Source organism: Sorghum bicolor, chromosome 2 (assembly GCF_000003195.3).
Source record: "Sorghum bicolor cultivar BTx623 chromosome 2, Sorghum_bicolor_NCBIv3, whole genome shotgun sequence".
Lineage (NCBI taxonomy): Eukaryota > Viridiplantae > Streptophyta > Magnoliopsida > Poales > Poaceae > Sorghum > Sorghum bicolor.
The window spans coordinates 19784285-19801322 of NC_012871.2; the positions used below are offsets into that span (position 1 = coordinate 19784285).

The 17038-nt window shown below is 41.6% G+C and overlaps 3 protein-coding genes across 4 annotated transcripts; all 3 read left to right on the plus strand.

The window, feature by feature from the left end:
- Window positions 1327–6078, plus strand: LOC110432213 (monodehydroascorbate reductase). The gene is made up of 10 exons (XM_021452198.1): window positions 1327–1557; window positions 1862–1933; window positions 2562–2613; window positions 2709–2789; window positions 3241–3359; window positions 3529–3748; window positions 4451–4569; window positions 4661–4786; window positions 5054–5194; window positions 5544–6078. The coding sequence occupies exons 1-10, from the start codon at window positions 1504–1506 to the stop codon at window positions 5865–5867; spliced, it is 1308 nt and encodes a 435-aa protein (XP_021307873.1). The 5' UTR covers window positions 1327–1503; the 3' UTR covers window positions 5868–6078.
- Window positions 6135–9767, plus strand: LOC8062103 (flagellar radial spoke protein 5). Of its 2 annotated transcripts, none has more exons than XM_021452199.1 (9): window positions 6135–6452; window positions 7540–7624; window positions 7723–7839; window positions 8381–8445; window positions 8555–8643; window positions 8735–8814; window positions 8902–9013; window positions 9093–9212; window positions 9329–9767. In XM_021452199.1, exons 1-9 carry the CDS (start codon window positions 6155–6157, stop codon window positions 9509–9511), a joined length of 1149 nt encoding a protein of 382 aa, XP_021307874.1. In that variant the 5' UTR covers window positions 6135–6154; the 3' UTR covers window positions 9512–9767. The 2 variants fall into 2 exon arrangements, with proteins under 2 accessions (XP_021307874.1, XP_002459830.1); XM_002459785.2 differs by lacking the exon at window positions 6135–6452 and adding an exon at window positions 6607–7069.
- LOC8062536 (histidine-containing phosphotransfer protein 2) lies at window positions 13308–16833 on the plus strand. Its single transcript, XM_002459786.2, has 6 exons — window positions 13308–13718; window positions 13831–13964; window positions 14108–14176; window positions 15053–15124; window positions 15448–15520; window positions 16461–16833. Exons 1-6 carry the CDS (start codon window positions 13659–13661, stop codon window positions 16488–16490), a joined length of 438 nt encoding a protein of 145 aa, XP_002459831.1. The 5' UTR covers window positions 13308–13658; the 3' UTR covers window positions 16491–16833.

Consider the following 17038-nt stretch of genomic DNA (forward strand, 5'->3'; position numbering starts at 1 on the left):
GCTGTCTCTAAGCAGCTTAGCTATCAAGTGTGAACGGATTAGTAACAGGAATCTTCGACGTAGGTGGTATATGTGGCTTTCCTGCCTTTCTCTCTTCTGGATTCTTCTGATCATGTCTCTCCTATCTCTCGTCTTCTCTCTTTCATCGATGTCTTTCTCATGATCGCCACGCCTAAAAATAGGAAAACTTGGGTCTTGTTTATTTCCTAAAAATTTTAATTTTTTTAAAGATTTTTTATCATATCAATTTTTACAACACATGCATAAAACATTAAATATAGATAAACAATAACTAATTATATAGTTTACCTATGATTTACGAGACGAATCTTTTAAGCCTAGTTAATCTATAATTAAATAATATTTATTAAATATAAATAAAAATGTTACAATATTTATTTTACAAAAAAAAATTACAACTAAATAAGGCCTTAGACGGCAAGCGCAACAGCTACGGCTTCAAGGTTCAGGCCTTGTTTAGTTCCTAAAATTTTTAAAATTTCTTATCACATCGAATCTTACGGCACATATATAAAGTATTAAATATATATAAAAAGAATAGTTAATTACATATTTTACCTGTAATTTGTAAAACGAATCTTTTGAACCTAGTTAGTCTATAATTAAATAATAATTGTCAAATAAAACTGAAAGTGTTACAGTAGCAAAACCTAAAAAATTTGGCGAACTAAATAAGGCCTCAGTGGTCCATTCTTTCTGAGAGCAAGTGAGCAACAATCTGTAAAGCAAGAACAAGCTGGACTTCCCCATTCTTTAGGCCTTGTTTAGTTGGTGATTGGAAAAATTTCACGACACTGTAGTACTTTCGTTTGTTTGTGGCAATTATTGTCCAACTATGGACTAACTAGGCTCAAAAGATTTGTCTTATCAATTTCGACCAAACTGTATAATTAGTTTTTATTTTTGTCTATATTTAATACTTTATGCATGCGTATAAAGATTCGATGTGATGGGGAATCTTGAAAAATTTTGAGTTTTTGCATGGAAGTAAACAAGGCCTTATTATCGCGAGGCTGGCCGGCGTCCCCGTCTCTGAATTCTCCATGGCTTGTTTGCGTCGGCGCTGGCGACCCGACGACGTTCTGATCCGATCGGCCGACCCAGCGGCCGGAACGACGTTGCCTGCCTCCCCACCCATCACGGTTCCCAAGTCCCAACGGCGTGAGTCGCGCCACGTGTTCCGCCTACCTGGAGGAAACCAACCAATGGGCAGCCACCACAACGGCAGAGGCGCGCATTTGACCTTCCGTGTATTCCTACTATATCTTGCTGGATAGACGGACCGACATCTGGGCCCGGTGCTTCTCGGGCCCGCGTGGCAGTCCGTCGATCAAGCACACAGCGGGTGCTTGCTATTAATCGCCGGCTCCACCCGCTCCCACTCGTCTCCTCACCAAATCCTCCTCTTCGATCTCCAGGACCAGGCCGGCAGAAGCTGATCGAATCCGAGTAGGGTTGATACAGTTTGATTCGGTGGGAGGCATGGCGTCGGAGAAGCACTTCAAGTACGTCATCCTTGGCGGCGGCGTCGCGGCGGTGCGTTCCCGTGCTCCTCCCTGCGTTACGCCTCCCTAGTTTTCCGATTAGTTTCGTTCCTTCCTTCTGTGCGCCTCTCCTCCCTTCTGTGCGCCTCTCCTCCCTTCTCTCTTTTGAATGAGATCGATGGCGTTACTCGCACTCAAAATTGAGTGACTGAGATTTTCCATTTCGTGCGTGTTTGATGTCATGCTTGTTTGCCGGTACCCAGCGATTTCTCCAATCCCTTTTCGTATTCCATTGAATCATCTCTAGATCTCGAATGCGAACTCGTTTTTGCTCAACTTCCTAATCAATTTTGCAGGGGTACGCGGCGCGGGAGTTCGCCAAGCAGGGAGTTAAGCCTGGGGAGCTTGCCATCATCTCCAAGGAGGCTGTATGTTTCTCTCTCCCCCCGCCCTGAGGCCTGAGCCTTATGCCAATTGCCAGAACCTTTTTAATCTCTTCTCTTGTTGACCGATCAGAGAGGTTTTGACACCTGCAAATTGTTACACAAGTGGATACCTAATGTGCCTCACAGATGCAGTTGAACCTGACAACCTGTACATGAACTGATAACGAGTGAAGGGGCTGGGCTCTATAATAGCTAGGCATGGCGCTCAGCTGAAATGTTTGCCTATTTATCCTCGTTCATTTTACCAAACCATCAATTTGCATGTGTTGTTTTCATAGTCACTAATTCTAATCCACACTGAACTCGCGCTTGTTAGTATTTTGTTACCAATCACGGATGGGTTTGTCATAAAATGCTCAAACAAGCCTTGTTGCCTACATAATGGTTAACACAGTGAATTGAGTAGGCAGTCAATAAGTGAGAGCAAACACATAGGATCAGGGATGTCGCAGCCTTGCAGGGAAGGGTGCAAAAATAATAATTCTTGTACTCAATCTGTAAACACATTTGACAATCTACTAATGGTATTCTAGCCTTTACAAGTTCTATGCAACCGTTCTTGTTTCTTAATGCATAGGCTACAAATTTCTAACCACAATTTCTTTGACAGGTGGCTCCTTACGAGCGTCCTGCCCTCAGCAAAGGTTACCTCTTTCCTCAGAGTAAGTCCTTGATGTGATGCTTTCTTTCCCTTTAATCTCTCATCTACTTAACACATTGACTCATGCAAAGTTCTGTTATGTCTTACTGTGAATAGATGCTGCAAGACTCCCAGGATTTTATGTATGTGTGGGAAGTGGTGGAGAGAGGCTATTGCCAGAGTGGTACTCAGAGAAAGGTACAATTCACAATTTTTCCTTATATGTTAGACCATGTTTGAATGCTTTATTTGTGACCATCGGAGTTGCATCATCCATTTTATACTGTTAAACTTCTGCTGGTCAATCTTTTAAGGAGCATACTTGATGGAACCTCAAAATTTCTTACGTAGCGTGTAAATGATGCTATCATATATACCCAGTTCACTGTTTTGCACTGTATGAGGGTACCTTAGCTAGTTAGCCTTACAAATATCTAGTTCACTGATCAGGTGCTCGTTCTACAATATGATATTTTTGTTTGGCTGAATGCCATCTTAATCGTAACTGTGGTGATTTATTTTTTCTAGTATCGAAACTGGGTCCCTGAGTACTGCATGTTCAGTGTCTATTTGGCGCTTCAAGAGTATTCATATGGTTGCTATGTTATGCTTTTGGACACTGATGACATATATTACAATCTATCGGCAGGTATTGAGCTGATCCTTAGTACAGAAATTGTCAAAGCTGATCTTTCCACCAAGACCCTGACTAGTGCAGCTGGAGCAAACTTTACATATGAGATCTTGCTCATTGCTACTGGCTCCTCGGTATGCCTTTATTTCCCTTCTGCTGCTTATGTATTTGTTTCCTGACTATCTGTGGATAATGGTTCAAAATGTTGCTCTCCGAAGCTATTAAAGATTTGTTCACTGATTACTAGTTACTGCTATTTTTTGGCATAATAATGAACCACAACTATTTTCACTTGCTTTCCAGGTCATAAAGCTCACTGATTTTGGCACACCAGGAGCTGATTCAAACAACATTCTATATCTAAGGGAAATTGATGATGCTGACAAGCTGGTTGCAGCTATCCAGGCAAAGAAGGGTGGCAAGGCAGTGGTTGTTGGAGGAGGTTATATTGGCCTTGAACTTAGTGCAGCCCTGAAGATCAATGACTTTGATGTCACTATGGTGTTCCCTGAACCTTGGTGCAGTAAGTGTCATCATTCACATATTGCGACTAATACTTTTGTACTCCCTCCTTCCATTTTTATAGTGCTTATTTTAAGTTGGGAAGGTCTTCATAGGCATATCTTGACATTGCTTTCCTTTTTATAATACTGGGCCAATTGTTACAAAATCATTAATACTCCCTCGATCCCAAATTATAAGTCATTCCAAGAATCTTGGAGAGTCAAAGCATCTCAAGTTTGACAAAATTTATATGGTAGGATAATAACATTTATGATATCAACTAAGTATCATTAGGTTCTTCATTAATTATATTTTCATAGTATATCTATTTGATGCCACAAAACATTGTAATTTTTTTTATAATTTTGGTCAAACTTGAGATGCTTTGACTCCAAGATTCTTGGAATGAGTTACAATTTGGGATGGAGGGAGTACCATATTAAAAGTACCTTTTGAGGTACAAATCTTATTGATATTGCTTTTGCACAATAAACTTGCATAGAGTTTGATTAATCCTCGATCAGAACTTATGATGCTTGAATTTCTCTTATCAAAATAATGTGTTATAAAAGTTAATATAGGGAATAGGCTTTCTATGCGGCAGCGAAATGTAAATCACTTTGCTCATTCTAATAGCATGTGATTATGCTGTGAAGTGTTATTGTAGTGGCAAGAACTATTGACACAACAAAGTAACTATGCTTACTGCCATTTCTTGTAGTGCCTCGGCTCTTCACTGCCGACATTGCTGCTTTCTACGAGGCTTACTATACTAACAAAGGTGTAAAGGTCTTGAAGGGCACACTAGCTGTTGGTTTTGATGCTGATGCCAATGGTGATGTATGTTAAAATCTCCAAATCCCAATTCAGTTGTAAATTTCTAACTGTAGATGCCAATGTTTACTTGATTTAATTTGTTTGTTGCTTACAGGTCACTGCAGTTAAACTAAAGGATGGCACAGTACTTGAAGCTGATATTGTTGTTGTCGGTGTTGGAGGCAGACCATTGACTACTCTCTTCAAAGGTCAAGTTGCTGAGGAGAAGGGTGGAATCAAGGTTAGTTTGCTTCCAATTTGTCTATTTTCAACATAGAGCAGATCACTGCAGATAATACTAGGGTTGTTTCAATAAAGCATGTGTCAGTGATGATGTTTTTTTTTCATTTCCTTGTTAAAAGCTGCATTTACACATGCACTGTTCTGTTTTGTGAGCAACAGCATTCACCTCAGTTTTTCTCCATTTTGGTTTCACTCCTTGTCCCTGGTTCTCTTTTGATAATACTCAACTACCTTAATATCTGACATGCCCAAAATTTTCATGCAGACTGATGCCTTCTTTGAAACAAGTGTTCCTGGAGTATATGCCATTGGTGATGTGGCTACCTTCCCTTTGAAGATGTACAATGAGTTGAGGAGAGTGGAACATGTTGACCATTCTAGGAAGTCTGCAGAGCAGGCTGTAAAGGTGTGGCTATCCTTCATTATCTCTTGACTTAAGTCTTCCAATTTAGTGTATGTAGCTCGTAAAGCCTTTAACCTGGATCAAAACTCAATTATACATCAGCCGTACTTAATTTCAGCCATAACTTTTCAGACCAGCGAACAGGCTCACATGTGAACTTAGTTGGCATTTTGTTAACTCAGTGAAGTGCATGAACTATGTGAACTTGGTTCATGTGAACTTGGTTCATGCATTGAAGCACTGAATCACACTATGTGAACTCCCCAAGTAGTGTGATTCAGTTATGATTTCACCCGTTTGGCTTTGGCATCTGAGTTGCTTTGGATGCTAAACTTATCGCCTCTTATTTCAGGCAATCAAGGGCAAAGAGTCCGGTGAACCAGTTCCGGAGTATGACTACCTGCCATACTTCTACTCCCGATCATTCGACCTGGGGTGGCAATTCTACGGCGACAACGTGGGTGAAACCATCCTATTTGGCGACAGTGACCCCACCTCCAGCAAGCCCAAGTTCGGCTCGTACTGGATCAAGGACGGCAAGGTCTTGGGCGCCTTCCTGGAAGGCGGGTCACCGGATGAGAACAAGGCCATTGCCAAGGTGGCGAAAACCCAGCCGCCGGTCGCTAACCTCGAGGAGCTCAAGAAGGAGGGCCTCCAGTTCGCCAGCAAGATCTGAGACGCTCCACGTTCCATGTACATTTCCGTGTCATCATTTAGGTTGTTCTTCTGGAGTTCTGGTCATGGTTGCAATGTTCTGCTACAGATGTTGCCGTGCATACGTGACTACATGATATATCGGTTTTTCTGATTGTCGTGTCTGTACGTGACTACACTCACACGTGAGAAATTTGAATAAAGTCTGCAGACTCAGGGTTCAAATAGCACAATTTTTTTTTCCGCACAGATAGCCCTCTTGTTATTACTCCCTCTCGCCTGGTCGCTCGCGTGCTGGCAGGCACTGAAATGGCGGCGGCCACCAGCTGCCTCGCCTCATCGCCTAGGCTAACGCTGGGTGCGAGCTCGAGGCGGCGGAGTTGGCATCCGCGACGTCCGGCGGCGCACCGGTGCGCCGCTGCGGTGGACGGGAGGAAGACTACGGTGCAGAGCAAGGCGGGGGACGCGCTGGAGGTGTGCCGGGTGGTGAACGGCATGTGGCAGGTGAGCGGCGCGTCGTGGGGCCGCGCGCAGCCGGCGGCGGCCGTGGACGCCATGCTCCGGTACGCGGACGGCGGCCTCACCACGTTCGACATGGCTGACATATGTAAGGAGATCAGATTATTGTGAGGCCCCGCGTGTCCCGTTGTGGATGTGGATTAGGCTCTCAGCTGCCCACGTTCGTTCGCACGAATTCATGAGCATCTTGTTGTCCAGAGCCACAGCAGCCAGGCAGTAGTTGCGATCAAACGTGTTCCCGTCTCTAAAAATCCCAAAAAATACAGCAAGACTATTTTTCCCCCGCTGGAAGATCCAAGCAGCCGAAAAAGCCCCAAACTCAATTCGAGGCCCGTGGGCCAGCAGCGCCTTATCCCTTCGCCTTCCGCCTCCGTGGCGCGCGCGCTCGCACGAACGGAAGTCCCATGTCGTCCACCGCAGCGCGCGCCGTCCCGCCGGCAGCCGCGGCGCCGCCTCCCCTCCCACGCCGCCTGAGGCCCGCGAGGTGCACGGCCGGAGCCGCCGCGGCGGAGACGACGGCCACCGCGGGGCCGACTAGGGTGACGACCGTCAGCAACCGCGGGGACTCCCTGGCGATATGCCGGGTGCTCAACGGCATGTGGCAGACCAGCGGAGGGTGGGGCCGCATAGACCGCGACGCCGCTGTTGACGCCATGCTCGCGTACGCCGACGCCGGACTCTCCACCTTCGATATGGCTGACCACTGTACTTGCTCTTATCCTTCCCCCTTGTCCTACCAATATCTCTGCGCCCTCTATGCTCGGCATTCGCACGAACACCTGGCGTGCATCCGTTTGGTCTTCTTTGCTGTGGTGAAAGTCCTACTATATCTAGCGATGTTACATTTTCTGATCCTGGTTGGGTGTTACCAGTCGATGTGCTAATGCTGCACGTAGCTGTAACTGCTAATGAAACGGTGAGAAATTATTTTGTTTGAACTAGGAGCTTGCACAGTGTGTTCATAGGTCCTAATTATACATCTTCAGAAATAGGCAACGTTTTATATACTTCTTTTAGCTGCAATCAGTAAGTGTTAAAATTTACGGTGTCATTACACATTTGATGGGAACTGAACTGCGTCAGCTATATCGTATTTTTTTATATCCTAACTTATAATGTAGGGGCTCTAAGCTTGTTTTCAGTTTGACACTGATATATAATTGTTACCCTGGCAGATGGGCCAGCAGAGGATTTGTATGGCATGTTCATCAACAGAGTTAGGCGGGAGCGCCCACCTGAGTTTCTCGAAGAAATCAAGGGGTGAGTGAGCAATTCTTCTTGCTCTCCTGTCTCTATGCCACTTATATGCATCTTAGCTGTTTCTGCTGTCTCTACTTGATTCTGACTTAGTTGTGCAGGCTTACAAAGTGGGTACCACCACCGGTTAAGATGACAAGAAGTTATGTCGAGGATAACATCAACAGATCCAGGAAGAGGATGGATGTTGCTGCGTTGGACATGTTGCAGTTCCACTGGTATGTTTACTCATAAAGTTACCATAACGGTCATATATCTTGGTGCCACTTTATGTGTCTTCAATGCCACTAGTGACTTTGTAGGACAATTTTATCAAATCTGCAGTTATCCGCATCATCCAAAAAAGACTATTCATAAAAGTGTGCTGTAATTTGATTCAGAATTAGCCTTTGCCAATTTCCAATGCTCTTAGTTGTGGTGCATGAGATCATTTTTAATGATACTGAAAATAATATTAATGATTCAGTACTTCTTTTGAAGTAAATTTGTTTATTTGGTACTAAAAGCCCAAAACTTAAGAGATGCCACGTTGATTTCCTGTTCGCTTGTCTGAGCACTATTTGCTGATTTATTGTGAGAGAAAAACACTGTTGAATGGCTGGCAGATTTGGCAGATAAGCTCAAGTGAATTGAATTTGTGTTACTTTGATTTGATACTTGGGGTACTCCCAGAGTGGTGCAGAGAATTTTAAAATTTTATGACATGGCTAGTGCAACAACCTATGATTCTGCTGACCTTATTATCCTCAAACAAAATAGGTGGGAATACTCAAATCCAGGATACTTGGATGCACTAAAGCACATCACAGACCTGAAGGAGGAAGGTAACATTCTAAACTTATACCAGATTGTAGATCTTATCTTTTTGGCTCTCCTGCCTTTTCAATATGAATGAATTCGACATCATGCCTTTTTGCTCCAAAAATTCTGAAGGCAAGATAAAGACTGTGGCCCTGACAAACTTCGATACAGACAGACTGCAAATAATTCTAGAAAATGGAATCCCAGTTGTGAGCAACCAGGTATATTCATGCATATGCCTCTATATGGAGGATCTTTTATGTCTGTTATTGTATGTCCCTAAGATAAGTGAGATATGGTTGCAATTGTCAGGTTCAACATTCTATCGTTGATATGCGCCCTCAGCAGAGAATGGCAGAGCTTTGCCAGCTAACTGGAGTTAAACTTATAACGTCCGTTCTGTCCCTTCATACCTCTCAGCCTTTGTGCCTATGTACAACTTACTTTTAAAAGCTTAGACCCACTATTGCTTGATGCAGGTATGGCACAGTGATGGGTGGTCTTTTGTCTGAAAAGTTTCTTGACACCAATGTATCAATACCTTTTGCTGGTCCTCCTCTAAATACCCCATCCTTGCAGAAATATAAGAGGGTGAGCAGCTGTATTCTTGTGGTCAAACTTTTAGCCTGCTTTCCATTTCATGTCATCCTCATTCTTGAGGTTTTGACAGATGGTCGATGCTTGGGGTGGCTGGAGCCTGTTCCAGACTTTGCTTCAAACCTTAAAGAAGGTGTCACTGAAACACGGTGTTTCTATTGCAACGGTTGCTGTGAGATACATACTGAACCAGGTATTCTCTTTAGCATCTTAACATTAAATTGGCTTCAAGATTGTTCATGTGTTTATTATCTGTAGCATTTCCTCAATTCTTGACCTTATGACTGTTGTTTTTGCGGTTTGGTGCAGACATCTGTTGCAGGTTCCATGGTTGGTGTGAGATTGGGACTCTCTGAACACATCAAAGACACCAACGCCATATTCTCACTTGAATTGGATGAAGAGGACATGAACAGCATTACTGAAGTATCGAAGAAGGGCAGAAATTTGATGGATATTATTGGGGATTGTGGTGACGAGTACCGAGCTTAGTTGTTCATGCTGCTGCTGGGCTCGTATAGACCTATACCCGTGCCCAATTTTCCACAGCTCTAAAATTTTGGCTATTTTGCGCAAAGTCTAGTGGCTCAGAGCATTGTTGAGGTAAGCCTATACCTGAATGCCTATTATTCAGGTGCCAGCATGTAACCTCCAGCCCACCACGGAGGAAACTCTAGTTATAAAACTGTAAATACACAGCGATGCAGATGGCTTAATGTGGTAATTTGTTCATAATCCTTTTTAGCAATTACTGTCTCAAAATAAATGCATTTCTGACTATGTATCTGGACAAGTGCTTATCTAGATACATAGCTAAAAATGTATTATTCTGGGAGACGGAGTACTTATTTTTTTGAACTTAAAAGAGGGAGTAGTTATTAAACGAACTACAAAGACCAGGTGTTTAACCATCTCAGCTGGAGCTCAATTAATCAATTGGCTGCCATCTCTTTTAACCTTTGGGTGTAAGAGCATCTTTAGCAGAATGTCTAAGAGCATCTCCAACAACTTGGTAAAATTCACTTGTCAAATCTTGAGTTATAGTAAGTTGCTAATTTGTTTAGCAAAAGAAAAAAGGATGTTCTCCAATAAGTTGCTATTCTCACTTGGTAAAAATAGAGGATGACAGATGGGACCCGCTCACTTGGTAAAAGAATATGTGTCTCCAACAAGTTGCGCTCGGGATAGCAACTTGGGATAGCAACTTGACAAATCTCGGCAGTAGAAACCTCTGGATAGCAACTTGGGAAATTTAGCAAGTTGAGATAAGGAGTTGTTGGAGGAGGATTTTTATACTTTTAGTAAATTTGGTAGGATAGCATGTTGAAATACCAAGTTGTTGGAGATGACGGACACTCAATATTTGGGTTGTGGAGTAAAAACCAGCCTCTAACAGGCTACCTATATTTGGGAGAAAGATATAAAAAATAAAATTACAAGAAAGGAAGAAAATTTTGAAAGGGCTGAGGTGATTTAGAAATATTTTGGGTTCTATAAAAAAAATAGGAGCCCTATTTTAGATAATACTGTTGGAATTAACCGCACAAAACAGGCTCCTAGAAGTATGTCCCTTCTTATTGGTCATTCTTATTTTTTGAGAAGTCAAACGAACATAAAATAATTAGTATTATTAGATATATATTTGAATATTTTTTATAGTAGAGATATAAATATTGCAAATATTTTATATAAATTTAGTCAAACTTAAGAGATTTTGACCGAGACGATTCTCACGGTGGCACTTAAAGTAGGGACAAAGGGAGCAAGCAGAAAGCCTATTTTTAAATAGCACGTACTTGTGAAACAGCACTACATCCGACATGCTGCTCCAATCATTTGAGAGAAAATCCCAGCATGTGATGCAGATACCACTAAGGCCGACTTTTAAACCGAAAAGGATGTGCAACAATTATGTGAAGGTTCCAAAGCCATGGAGGCAGAGCGACAGGCAGAATCATAGCCTTACCGAAAGCACCATAGTGGCCATCAACGAGAAGAACTCCGGAACAAGCATATCCCGTCCTGAACAACGGTCAGATCACACAGCATTTTTAATAAAGATTCTGCACATCTTGTCGAGCTACCCGTACTGTAGATCATTGTTAGTAAACTTTTGACGAAAGCATACTCCTTACTCCCTCCATCCAAAAAATAAGTGTCACCTTAGATATTCATGTCATTATTTTTTAAAAAGATTGATCAGATTTACAAAAAATATTAGTAATATTTATATCTCTAAATAAGTTTATTATGAAAATACATTTAACGATCTATCTACTGATACTAAGTATGTACTATGAGTATTTATATTTTTCTTATATATATTTGGTCAAAGTAAAAAATTAGTTGGCTCTTATTTTGGGACAAACGGAGTAAGTCCTAAGCATTCAAAACCTTTTAAATGTGATCAAATATATGTAAAATTGCAAATATTCATCGTATCAAATAGTTACCAAATAACTATTATTAGATTTATTATAAAATATATTTTCATATTATATCTATTTGAAGTTATAAATATTGATAGTATTTTCTATGCAATTGTTCCAAACTTTAAGTCGTTTCAGCTTTATTCTAAATAAAACATGACTAACTTTGACCGAGTTTATATAAAACTATATTAACATCTATAATATCAAATAAAACCACTACTAAAAATATATTTCAGGATGTATCTAGTGAGCGTAGTTTGATGTTGTAGAGAAGTTTGATTTAGGACACATTAAAACAACTTACTATTTAGAACCGAGTGAGTATATAATTAATCAAATTTTAAAAAATATAATTGAGCAAACCTATAAGAGATTTCAACCTATAATTATATTCTTTCTAGGACTAAGGTAGTAAAAAAAATGTTTTGCTGACGTATCATGGGTAATTTTTTTGGGATAAACATAAAGTTATGCCATAGGTGTGTTTTCATAATTACTAAGATTTTGATCAAGATTTATGGACACACATTAAACTACGGCACAAAGGTTTTTCCCTAGTGTTCATGGCATATGACAAATCTGAAACCATATATCATAAGAATGTGCCTAGGCAATCTGGCAATAGTATTTTATGGCGAATATAAATTATTTCGTGCATATAGTTGATGACGTATTTTTTAGAGTCATTAATAAAAATAATTATCAAATGACATATACCCCCTACATCCTGAATTTTAGGATAGAATAAGGGAAAACACAAAAGACATGTGTGATCTCACCTATTTTCTAATCAGACACTATCATTAGCGTAATTAATGAAAATTAGTTGATAAATAACATATATCGATATAATACATGCAAAAAATTTGTAGCTATTTGAAAACAACTTTTGCCCTCTAATATGTATTATATTCAAGTATAGTTTTTAATGCCAGAATACACCATATTATAGGAAGGAGGGTATTGATTTAAGGTTGTTTAAAAGTTTGCTGGTATATATATATATATTAGGATAGACATTAAACTAAAACATAAAATACTTTAGCTGGTATATTGTGACCATGTTTTCTAGGGAAAATATTAAACTACGACTAGAAATTGCTAACATATCGCATATCAACTTTAAACGACAATCTTTAAATTATGGATTACAAAGTTCAGCTGGCACATAGTCGATCAAATATTTTACTATAAACATTAGTGGTCTCTTCGGTAGCGTTTTCGATATGCAAACACGAGAAGAGCTTGAGAAACGAAAACCAATGAACTCAGCCATTCTTATGTAGAAGAAGATGAAACCATAAAAGTATAGATTATCCTAATTTCTCCATTTTAGGATAAGCCTAAGCCATACCAAACAAAAGGCCTAAACTAAAGCCTAATGTTTTGTTGGCATATTAAGGATGTAAAGCCTTCATGTATACTTTTTTTTGACACATAGTGGATAAGTTTTACAAGTATTAAGTTTGAGCATAAGATGTTTCACTGGCACCATAAACCTCCTTTTCCCTATATAAAACATAAAATCCTATTTTCACCATATATAAAAGTATAATAAATTATAGAATGACCATGCTGTACTAACATTTTGTTCTATTGGCTCCATGTTGGCAATTATGTTTTATCCTTCAAATAAAAACCTAGCATGGCCATTCATCAGATATAAAAGGAGCTAGTCTACCAATGGTATTCACCAAAAAAAAAAACCGCCGAATAGGAAATCAGCCAACGGCTCTTTTTTTCCCTCTCCATGGTCCATGGCACAGCATCCGTACACGTGTACAGGCGCATCGAACCGAGGGCTCCAAAAAGAAAGACCCCGAGAAAAAGAAAAAGGAAAACAAGGAGAGGGGAGAAAAAAAAAGGAAGGAAGAGAGGGAAATCAGGAAAGGAAACAAGCATCGACGACAGTCGACGCGGCAGCAGGAAGGCACTTCGGAGGAATCCATCGAGTCGAGTCGACCTCGACCACCGGGCAGGGCGGCGGGGCTCGCCGTGGCCACAGCTCAGGAATCCAATCCCCCCACCACTCCTCACCGGCGCCCGCGCTTATAAATAGATTCCCCCGTCACTATCGCGGTCGTCGCGGCTTGGATCGGATTCAACTCACCTACCCCACCCCCTCGATTCCTTCCCCAGCTCTGCCTACTTCCTACGCCACCACCGCCCGCCCACTCCGGCTCCTCAAGCAGAGCAAGCAAGCTGCCATGGCGGCCGCCGCGCTGAGGGAGCAGCTCAACGCCCTCCTCTCCTCCATGTTCTCCTCGGTGAGTCCGCCTTCTCTCTGCGTTCCCGTGCTTATTATTGATCGAATTGGGATGAATGATTTAGTGAATTTTTTTTGTGTGTGTGTCTGTATATGTCGCGGTTGCCGTGTAGGGTCTGGTGGACGACCAGTTCCAGCAGCTGCAGATGCTGCAGGAAGACGGGGGCACGCCGGGCTTCGTCGCCGAGGTCGTCACCCTCTTCTGCGACGACGCCGACAGGATCATCTCCGAGCTCGCCGCCCTGCTGTATGCCCCTCTTCGTCCCTGACTACCACCAGTCCTGTTATTGTTGTTGCAGCCTGCGGGCAGTTCCTACCTTCTGCCCTATGCGGATAGACAGGATCAATTGACTTGCTCTTTGCCTGCTCTGGGATTTGCATTGCTTGCAGGGAGCAGCCCATCGTGGACTTTGATAAGGTGGACGCCTACGTGCATCAGCTCAAAGGGAGCAGCGCCAGGTGATCACCCCACGTCTGATTTTGACCCCCAATTTCTATGCGCTTTTTGCGACGCGATTTGATTCGGTGTGCCCCCTCAGCTCGGTGCTAGCTGTCCGTGTCTGTGACTGTACGTGCGTAGATGTAAACTAGCGGACGTGCACACTTGACAACTCTGCGTGCCATGTATTTGTGCCTTGTACCTAGATGAGTAGACGTGCTGCTGTTTATATATAGCGCTTGTGCTGTGGTTGCTCTCATAGGCTAACGGCTAGGAGGATCATATAAACTGTGTGCAACATTTTGCACTGGAATTCTGAATATTCTTGCTATTTCCCATGTTACACCTGTTCAAGTAAAAAGGTGATACAAAATTCTAAGCTATTGAAATGGTAGTTTCACAAATTGGAATCTGACGGCAGTAGGACGCTTAAACATTACTTTCTTGTCATGGACTTCATGGTAAAGCATTTCAGCTTTTCCTGCCTTGGGAATTATGAGCCTCGTGCAATGTTGACCTTTTGATGTAGATTGGATCTCGGGTTCCTTGATCATATCTCAAACCTCCCAATATAAAATCTGTACTATGCTGTTCAAGCCCACAGCCATCTTCAGTGGTTGTGCGCTTATCAGATGGACTCGCAGCTGTTGTCATTATTGTGGCATGCTATAGAAAATACTTATCACGCTTACCCAGAACTTGTACGGCAGACCATTGTTACTACCCCATCAAGCAAGTCAAGTTGTCAACTTGCTCCAGAGTTAAGCCTTAAAGTTAAAGATTATTATTATGTTGTTATCTGGTGGCTTCCATTGCTAGAAATGGTGTTTTTCAGAATCCTTGTAACTGTGGTTTGCTGCTATTTGTCTGATGTGTTCTTTTTTTACCTGTTCCAGTGTTGGTGCTCAGAAAGTGAAGTTTACTTGCATGCAGTTCCGTCAGTTATGTCAGGATAAGAACAGAGACGGGTCAGTACTCAGCAACTTGACTTATAGTATATATGCATTCTCTATGTTGTTTAATTTTTTATACATGTGACTGGGCCTGCTAGACGATCTTGTCTTGCATGGTATTACCTTCAGCTTGTGCCAATTCTTTAGTCACTAAGATTTGTAATAAGAAAATCAGTTGCTGTTGTTTCATTATCTGAACATGCTAATTCTTGATTATTCTCACGTAATTTTGCTGGTTCCATACAGTGAATAAATTCTGAGATGTATTGAGTTTATTGAGTTTTTCTTTATCAATCCCTGCAAGTGTTAATGAATCTGATGAATCTGCATAATTTCAGGTGCATCATGGCATTGGCTGTTGTGAGAAACGAGTTCTATGATCTGCGCAATAAATTTCAGACTATGCTTCAGGTAAATACCATATGTGCTTACGTGGCTTTACTTATAAGTTTTTACTTAGCTGGTAACTACCATAGCGAAAATGGATCATATGTTTAATAAAGCAAAAATAATATAATCATGCCATTGCTCACTCTTGAATTTTGTATAGAAGAACTGTTTTATGCTTACATGAACGCGAACGGGTCCGTAGCCTAGTGGTCATAGGAGACTTAGCGCATGTTTGTTTCAGCTTTTATCTGGCTTCTGCCAGCTAAAAGCCAGAAGCTGAAACAAACAGCCTAGCTGTTGTGCTGGCTTCTGAAAAGCTGGAAAGTTGGCTTCTGATGAAATAAACTAAAAGTTGAAAAGCACGCTGAGAGGAGCTCTTTTGGATTTTGGTATACTGAGGAGCTAAATATTTGTTATAAAAGCCAATAGCAAAAAGATAACCGACAGAAGCCAAAAGCTAGAAAGCTAGAAGCGCTACAACTCAAACAAGCAGGCCCTTAGTAACAACTCATGTCCTGGGTTTGACACCTTGTAAGCTGTGTTCTTGAGTTATACATATAACCACCTGAATTCGTTTTTAGCCAGATGCATATGCCCACAAGCATGCGTCCTAGGTGCTCGGTGGCATGTCCAGGGCAGCTGGCGCCTTCAAGGCCTGTGCACGACAATTTTCTTCGTGCAATGCCGTGGGAGCAGTCTTTACCCATAGATCGGGTTTTTCTTTATTCTTAGATAATGAATACATGGGATAGCATTGAGTGGCCAAAAGCGTTTGATTTTTCAGCTTAAATCGAGTTTCTGCTAGTTATCTTGCTTAAGATTATAGTCATTTGCAGAACTATGTAAATTAATGCTCATAGGCAGTTTTTTTTTTTGAGACGCACGCACACTCACTCCTATGAACACATTATATTAGCGCCCCAGTTTTGCATTCTTGACCTATTATCATCTTTCGATGCAGCTTGAGCAGCAAATCCAGGCTCAACAATAAATTGAAGCAGAAAGAGCGTAGCTGCATGTGATCTCACATGATAAGTGTATCTTTGAAGATGTAGTCCATGTTCGCTGTGTTCCCGTGCACAATCGTGTGAAATTGTCGTCATTGAGGTTGGCTCACAAGCCTGTAACTGTTAGCTATAACAATGACTGTCTAACGTTGCCCCTGTTACTCCACCCGTTTGTGTTGGATTGCCATCGACCATCGTATGAAAACTTTTATCGGTTTCCTGCTGGTAAGTGGCAACTGGTAACCCTGCGAACAAATTTCTGGGTTCTGGAAGCATATGATGAAGTATGATTAATCTGAATCGTATTGTGCTGTTCTGAGAGTTTTAGTTGTGAAATGTTGCTTGTGCTGTTGTGCACGTATGTGATGGGTTTGAATTGCTCGCCGTTTGTACATATACGCGATGGATTTGAAATCTTGGGTCATCTTATATTTATTTAGCTGGAGTCCAGTAAGGCCTAAGCCTGCAGAGAGCTTAAGCTGTTCGTTTAAGTTTATCTACCAAATGTGTCAGTTATTTAACAGTATTTCTC